General features: G+C 54.5%; 1 protein-coding gene across 1 annotated transcript in view; it reads left to right on the top strand.

The window, feature by feature from the left end:
* The window catches only part of LOC141148109 (helicase SRCAP-like), a gene marked incomplete at its 3' end in the record, with an annotated part of 32,793 nt that extends 24,488 nt beyond the window's left edge, over positions 1–8,305 (top strand). The window contains 4 exon segments of the mRNA XM_073635266.1: positions 1,858–2,043; positions 2,353–2,493; positions 7,768–7,987; positions 8,281–8,305. Of these exon segments, the coding sequence (XP_073491367.1) occupies positions 1,858–2,043; positions 2,353–2,493; positions 7,768–7,987; positions 8,281–8,305 (572 nt within the window).

The raw sequence follows: 8,305 nt of genomic DNA on the forward strand, positions 1-8,305 counted from the left end.
TGGGGCGCTGTCTGCCCCCCGTTGCTGTGTGTGTGGGGCGCTGTCTGCCCCCCGTTGCTGTGTGTGTGGGGCGCTGTCTGCCCCCCGTTGCTGTGTGTGTGGGGTGCTGTCTGCCCCCCCGTTGCTGTGTGTGGGGCGCTGTCTTCCCCCCGTTGCTGTGTGTGTGGCGCTGTCTGCCCCCCCCCCCCCCCCCCCCCCCCCCCCGTTGCTGTGTGTGTCTCTCTTTCTTCCCCCCTGGTTGCTGTGTGTGTGTGTGGCGCTGTCTGCCCCCCGTTGCTGTGTGTGTGGGGCACTCCCTGCCCCCCCGTTGCTGTGTGTGTGGGACGCTCCCTGCCCCCCCCGTTGCTGTGTGTGGGGCGCTCCCTGCCCCCCCGTTGCTGTGTGTGTGGGGCGCTCCCTGCCCCCCTGTTGCTGTGTGTGTGGGGCGCTCCCTGCCCCCCCGTTGCTGTGTGTGTGGGGCGCTCCCTGCCCCCCCCGTTGCTGTGTGTGTGGGGCGCTCCCTGCCCCCCCGTTGCTGTGTGTGTGGGGCGCTCCCTGCCCCCCCTGTTGCTGTGTGTGTGGCGCTCCCATGCCCCCCCTGTTGCTGTGTGTGTGGCGCTCCCATGCTCCCGTGTTCTTTCCCCCCCGTTTCTGTGTGTGTGGTGTCCCCCCCCGTTGCTGTGTGTGTGTCGCTCCCTGCCCCCCCGTTGCTGTGTGTGTGGCGCTGTCTGCCCCCCCCCCCCGTTGCTGTGTGTGTGGTGCTCTCTGCCCCCCCCCCCCCCCCGTTGCTGTGTGTGTGGCGCTCCCTGCCCCCCTGTTGCTGTGTGTGTGGCGCTCTCTGCCCCCGCCCCCCCCTGTTGCTGCGTGTGTGTGGCGCTCTCTGCCCCCCCGTTGCTGTGTGTGTGGCGCTCTCTGCCCCCCCGTTGCTGTGTGTGTGGCGCTCTCTGCCCCCCCGTTGCTGTGTGTGTGGTGCTCTCTGCCCCCCGTTGCTGTGTGTGTGGTGCTCTCTGCCCCCCCGTTGCTGTGTGTGTGGTGCTCTCTGCCCCCCCGTTGCTGTGTGTGTGGTGCTCTCTGCCCCCCCGTTGCTGTGTGTGTGGTGCTCTCTGCCCCCCCCGTTGCTGTGTGTGTGGTGCTCTCTGCCCCCCCGTTGCTGTGTGTGTGGTGCTCTCTGCCCCCCCGTTGCTGTGTGTGTGGTGCTCTCTGCCCCCCCGTTGCTGTGTGTGTGTGGTGCTCTCTGCCCCCCCGTTGCTGTGTGTGTGTGGTGCTCTCTGCCCCCCCCGTTGCTGTGTGTGTGGTGCTCTCTGCCCCCCCGTTGCTGTGTGTGTGGTGCTCTCTGCCCCCCCGTTGCTGTGTGTGTGGTGCTCTCTGCCCCCCCGTTGCTGTGTGTGTGGTGCTCTCTGCCCCCCCGTTGCTGTGTGTGTGGTGCTCTCTGCCCCCCCGTTGCTGTGTGTGTGGTGCTCTCTGCCCCCCCGTTGCTGTGTGTGTGGTGCTCTCTGCCCCCCGTTGCTGTGTGTGTGGTGCTCTCTGCCCCCCCGTTGCTGTGTGTGTGGTGCTCTCTGCCCCCCCGTTGCTGTGTGTGTGGTGCTCTCTGCCCCCCCGTTGCTGTGTGTGTGGTGCTCTCTGCCCCCCCGTTGCTGTGTGTGTGGTGCTCTCTGCCCCCCCGTTGCTGTGTGTGTGGTGCTCTCTGCCCCCCCGTTGCTGTGTGTGTGGTGCTCTCTGCCCCCCCGTTGCTGTGTGTGTGGTGCTCTCTGCCCCCCCGTTGCTGTGTGTGTGGCGCTGTCTGCCCCCCCGTTGCTGTGCGTGTGGCGCTCCCTGCCCCCCCCCCGTTGCTGTTTGTGTGGTGTTCCAGCCTCTGATGGTTTCCTCTCTCTCCTCTAGGAAGCGGAGATTGAGAATCGGATTGCAGAGTTACGGAAAGAAGGATTCTGGACTCCGAGGCGTCTCTCTAAATTTCCAGAACCGACTCGTCCAAAAGTACTCTGGGACTATCTGTGTGAGGAGATGCAGTGGTTGGCTGCAGACTTCGCACAGGAGCGGAGGTGGAAGAGGGGAGTGGCCAGGAAGGTCAGTGGGGTGTCCGTAGAAGAGGGGCGGCGTGGAAGAGGGTGGGTGTCGGTGGAAGGTGTTGGTAGAAGAGGGGCGTGGTGGTGGAACGAGGGGGGTGGCAGGAGGAGTTGTTGGAAGGGGGGGTGGCATGGAAGGTGTCGGTGGATGGGGGGGGGAGTGGCATGGAAGATGTCAGTGGAGGTGTTTGGCGTGTCGGTGGAAGAGGGGGTATCTCCCCCCCATATGTTCCCCCCTCCTGTGCCCTCCCATGTCCCCTCCTCATGTCGGGATGGTGTAGTCATTGCACACTCTGTCTGTGTTGTGCAGGTGGTGAGGATGGTGGTGAGACATCATGAGGAACTGAAGCAGAAAGAAGAGCGAGCGCGGAGAGAAGAGCAAGCCAAGCTGAGGCGCATTGCTACCTCCATCGCTAAGGAAGTCCGTCAGTTTTGGAGCAATGTGGAAAAGGTCAGTACCTCCCCCTAACCTAGGGATGGCGCCAGTGATCAGAGTACTGACTTCAGTAGTACAGGAGATGTCACCAGGCAGATTATCGGCTCTTATCAATGGACCTTATTGTTTTTTATAGGTTTTTGTTTTATTGATCAGTTTTAACTCTTCAACACCAGGCACTCTGCCCCCCCCCCCCCCCCCCCCTGTTATTTATTTTGCAAATAAACCTTTCTTCATAAATTTATCCCAAAATGTATTCTGAAAATCCCCCAAATCACCCCCCCCCCCCTACAAATGCCCACATGGCATTGCAAGTTTTTTAAAAGTTGTAATTTTTTCCCCACAATTATTTGGAAAATAAAGAAATTATATATTTATTTTTTGTTTCACCAAATTGTCATATTAAGTTATTTCTCTCACACAGCATATACATACTTGCAATGACACCCCAAAATACATTCTGCTCTCCCTCCTCCTCCTGAGTATGGTGATACCTCATGTGTGAGACTTTTACACAGCCGGGCCACATATAGAGGCCCAACATGCAGGGAGCACCTTCAGGTGTTCTAGGACCATAAATTACATCTCATTTCCTGACCACCTATCACACTTTTGTAGTCACTGGAGCACCAGGACAATGGAAACACCCCAAAAATGACCCCATTCTGCTGAGCAATGGCTAAACAAAAGATTACCTGTGGTTTTAGTAGTGCAGTTGTCCACATAGGAGAGCATTGGTCCAGGCAGCAGGCAGGGATACTGTCCATAAACATTCCATGGGTCAGTACAGTCCTGGTTAGCAGAGCCAAAGTATTGGTCCAGGCAGAGTCCTGGTTAGAACAGCCAAAGAGGTTAGTTTAGGCGGCAGGCCAAGGGGTGGTCAGTTTAGGCGGCAAGGAAGAGGCATGGTTGAATATTACGGCGTGGTCGGTTTAGGCGGCGGGCAGAGGCGTGGTCGGTTTAGGCGGCGGGCAGAGGCGTGGTCGGTTTAGGCGGCGGGCAGAGGCGTGGTCGGTTTAGGCGGCGGGCAGAGGCGTGGTCGGTTTAGGCGGCGGGCAGAGGCGTGGTCGGTTTAGGCGGCGGGCAGAGGCGTGGTCGGTTTAGGCGGAAGGCAGAGGCGTGGTCAGTTTAGGCGGCGGGCAGAGGCGTGGTCGGTTTAGGCGACAGTCAGAGGCGAGGTCGGTTTAGGCGGCGGGCAGAGGCGCGGTCGGTTTAGGCGGCGGGCAGAGGCGCGGTCGGTTTAGGCGGCGGGCAGTGGCGCGGTCGGTTTAGGCGGCGGGCAGTGGCGCGGTCGGTTTAGGCGGCGGGCAGTGGCGCGGTCGGTTTAGGCGGCGGGCAGTGGCGCGGTCGGTTTAGGCGGCGGGCAGTGGCGCGGTCGGTTTAGGCGGCGGGCAGTGGCGTGGTCGGTTTAGGCGGCGGGCAGTGGCGTGGTCGGTTTAGGCGGCGGGCAGTGGCGTGGTCGGTTTAGGCGGCGGGCAGAGGCGTGGTCCGTTTAGGCGGCGGGCAGAGGCGTGGTCCGTTTAGGCGGCGGGCAGAGGCGTGGTCCGTTTAGGCGGCGGGCAGAGGCGTGGTCCGTTTAGGCGGCGGGCAGAGTCGTGGTCCGTTTAGGCGGCGGGCATAGGCGCGGTCGCTTTAGGCGGCGGGCAGAGGCGCGGTCGGTTTAGGCGGCATTCAGAGGTGTGGTCGGTTTAGGCGGCAGGCAGAGGGCATGTTGAGTGTGAAGGTAAATGGTGAGTTATGGGGAAACGTGTGGAAGTCAGATCTCCGATCACCATAACTCACTAGTGATATAGAGAAGTATGGTGATGGTGGAAGCCACGTCTCCTTTGCAGAGGCTTGGCTGGGAAGGACACTGGACAATAATGATGTCTCATCCAAGCCCCCCCCCCCCCCCCCCCCCCCCCGTGGCTCTGCCCGCTCTGGAGGTGGTAGGAATAGAGGTGAATGAAGAGACTTCGGCTTCATGTAGAATGCTTCCAATAAAGACACAGCTGTCAGGAATGTGTGTAGATAAGTCGGCTGTCAGATGGAAGCGATCCAGTGGCTGTACAGCTGCCGAATCATCACTTTCATGCAGGGTCCCCCTCCTCCCCACCACATTTTCAGCTTCTGGACCCAGGACCAGCATGATGGGTGCTGCAGGGTAACAGGGATCATTAAGTGTGTTCACCGATCTCCCCTTCCTGCTAATGACCCAAAACGTTAAAAAAAAATTGGGGGGGGGGGGCGCGGCGCCCGTGCATACTGAAAGAAAAACATTAGATGCCCCATCCTGGTGGCGGGGTCAGGCAGCGGGTGACGGCGTTGAGCTGTGGGTCAGGCGACGGCTTTTGCATCCTCTGTGGTTCTCTGTCCTCCCGTCCGTCTCTTCTTTCATTCCGTTGGGCGTCCAGTCGGAGTGCCTGTGCCTTCATCCAATCTGGTGAGTGGTATTAGACCCGAGACTCCTGATTGGCTGAGAGGTGGCTCAGTGTTAATATTCACTTTTCTAACACACCTGGGTGAACTGCGCGTGCAATGCCACCTTATTTTGAAGCTTATTAGAGCCTATGGCTCTAATCAGGTCCTTCAAAAATACATCCCCGCCACTGTAATTCAGGCGCCCGGCATCCAAAAAGGGGCCAGACACCTGAATAGAGGGTGGCTACAGCAGCCATGGGTATATTCATGCTATGCGATAATACAGTGGCTTGCGAAAGTATTCGGCCCCCTTGAACTTTTCAACCTTTTGCCACATTTCAGGCTTCAAACATAAAGATATAAAATTTTCATTTTTTGTGAAGAATCACCAACAAGTGGGACACAGTTGTGAAGTGGAATGAAATATATTGGATATTTTAAACTTTTTTTAGCAATTAAAAAACTGAAAAGTGGTGCGTGCAAAATGATTCGGCCCCTTTACTTTCAGTGCAGCAAACTGACTCCAGAAGTTCAGCGAGGATCTCTGAATGATCCAATGTTGTCCTAAATGACTGATGGTGATAAATAGAATCCACCTGTGTGTAATCAAGTCTCTGTATAAATACACCTGCTCTGTGATAGTCTCAGGGTTCAGAGAGCATCATGAAGACCAAGGAACACACCAGGCAGGTCCGTAATACTGTTGTGGAGAAGTTTAAAGCCGGATTTGGATACAAAAAGATTTCCCAAGCTTTAAACATCCCAAGGAGTGCTGTGCAAGCGATCATTTTGAAATGGAAGGAGTATCAGACCACTGCAAATCTACCAAGACCTGGCTGTCCCTCTAAACTTTCATCTCAGACAAGGAGAAGACTGATCAGAGATGCAGCCAAGAGGCCCATGATCACTCTGGATGAACTGCAGAGAACTACAGCTGAGGTGGGAGAGTCTGTCCATAGGACAACAATCAGTCGTACACTGCACAAATCTGCCCTTTATGGAAGAGTGGCAAGAAGAAAGCCATTTCTCAAAGATATCCATAAAAAGTCTCCTCTAAAGTTTGCCACAAGCCACCTGGGAGACACACCAAACATGTGGAAGAAGGTGCTCTGGTCCGATGAAACCAAAATCCAACTTTTTGGCCACAATGCAAAACGATATGTTTGGCGTAAAAGCAACACAGCTCAACACACCATCCCCACCGTGAAACATGGTGGTGGCAGCATCATGGTTTGGGCCTGCTTTTCTTCAGCAGGGACAGGGAAGATGGTTAAAATTGAGGGGAAGATGGATGCAGCCAAATACAGGACCATTCTGGATGAAAACCTGTTGGAGTCTGCAAAAGACCTGAAACTGGCACAAACATTGTGTTTTTTGTGTGCCCTAATTTAACACTTAGTGTATTTTTTTACCAACATTTTGTGTTTCCTAAACTTAATTCTTTCCTAATATCGTGTGATATAAAAAATTTGAACTGCCACTATTTTATTCTCTATGGTCTCTGCTCTCAGAAAATGTTTGAGGGGTTTCCTAATCTTCAGGCCTAATATAATTTTTTAAATGTATGTAAAAACTGCCCAGGCAGCGGAAAGGGTTAAAGGCTCTTGCAGGTTATGCTCTACTACCAGCTGTTGCTGCAATTTCTGTATGTCAACCCACAGCTAATTGTACCAGGGCAATGACCAGTCAGCACGGGTGGGGGGGGGGGGGGTTCTGGTGGAACAGTTTCCTTCAGCCTCAATTTTCTGTTTTGGGACTGTAGAAGTGATTTACACCAATCCCCAGAATGGCTGTGATTTCATATACATGGAAAATGATGGCTGAAGCAAAGGAGCCTCACATGTATGACCTGAAAGAGGACATCTTTGGTGGTGATCTCAATGCGTTCATAAAGGATGTCACAGGAAGGATTGGTCCTCTTTCCATAGTAAATCCCCCCCCCCCCCCCAACAGTGCTCCCTGTAAATGAATAGTCCCCCCCCACCTCGCTCTTTCCTGGCTTCTTCTCCAAAGACCAAATTCAGCCCCTACATGAGATTTGGAACATAAGGTCTACCACAAAGCCTTCTCTATGGTGACAGGGCGCCCCCACTCTGAGTTGAGGGAATGTCTTTTACAGTTTGCCTTTATCTGAGTTCTATTGGTGTAAAAGGATAGTTCCGCTCCCACTGGGGGATGGGTTCAGAGGATTCTCTTCATACCTTTTCACGGTACCAAAACACAACGGGAGTATTCAACCAATCCTGTACCAAAAATCCCTTAACAGTGGCCTTCAACTTCCAGCATTCCACAAGTCCGTTATGGCCTCTCTGAGAAACAGGGAATACATGGCGTCCATAGACATCCAAGGTGCCCATCTACCCATTCCCATTTACCCGTCTTTTGGGCTTTCTGGGCTTCGCCACCAGACAAACTCTTCCCATTTATCGCACTGCCATTCACCTATCTACTGCACCCACAGAGATGCCTGCACCCCGACTCGGGGGATTCAGGTCAGAGTATCCAGACAACCTTCTTCTCAAGGGCTCCTCTCCATCAAACCTATCTGCAAATGTCCAAAATACTCTCCAGATTCTTGAGGCCTTCAGTTATCTGTAGGTGGACCAGTTTAGACCTCATTCTGTTGGCCCAAGGTTTCTAAGCCTCTCATGTTACCTGTAGGTTGTCCAGTATAGACCTCATTCTGTTGGTGGGTGGTATCTAAGCATGGTCTAGTATAGACCTCATTCTGCTGGTCGGGGGTATGTAATACTGTCCTGTTATCTTTAGGTGGTCTTGTGTAGACCTCATTCTGTTGACAGGTAGTATCTAAGCCTCTCCTGTTATCTGTAGGTGGTCTAGTATAGAACTCATTCTGTTGTCTAACTAAGTATGTCCTGTTATCTTTAGGTGGTCCAGTTTAAGCAGCAGTCTCGTCTGGAAGCGAAGAGGAAGAAAGCTCTGGATCTGCAGTTGGACTTCATAGTGGGTCAAACGGAGAAATACTCCGACCTCCTCAGCCAGAGTCTAAATGAGACTGCGCCTGTCAGCAAGACCAGTTCATCCTGCTTTGGGTCTTCTCAGGGAGGATCACTGAGAACCAGCCCAACGCCGTCTGTGTGCCAGAAAGGTGAGAAGGGGGGAGGATGCACTGATAAAAAAAACATGGTGCACTGATAAAACAGGTCCCTGCCTGGCTACGTAGGCTTGGATTTGGTAGCTGGTGCTATAGAAACTCCCCTCTGCAATGCATTAGTGTCAGTGTGTGTGATACTGTATTATGCAGAGGAGGACACACCTCCCATGCCCCAACCCAGGACTGCCGCCCCCCCTCCCCGATACACGCCGCCCCCCTTTCTTCTTCTCTCCGATGTAGAAATAATTGCACTCTGCATGGCATCTGACCATTTCCTCCTTCACCAGATGGAGAATTTCTCCCTCATGAGAA

This window comes from Aquarana catesbeiana, linkage group LG06, assembly GCF_042186555.1.
Source record: "Aquarana catesbeiana isolate 2022-GZ linkage group LG06, ASM4218655v1, whole genome shotgun sequence".
Classification (NCBI taxonomy): domain Eukaryota; kingdom Metazoa; phylum Chordata; class Amphibia; order Anura; family Ranidae; genus Aquarana; species Aquarana catesbeiana.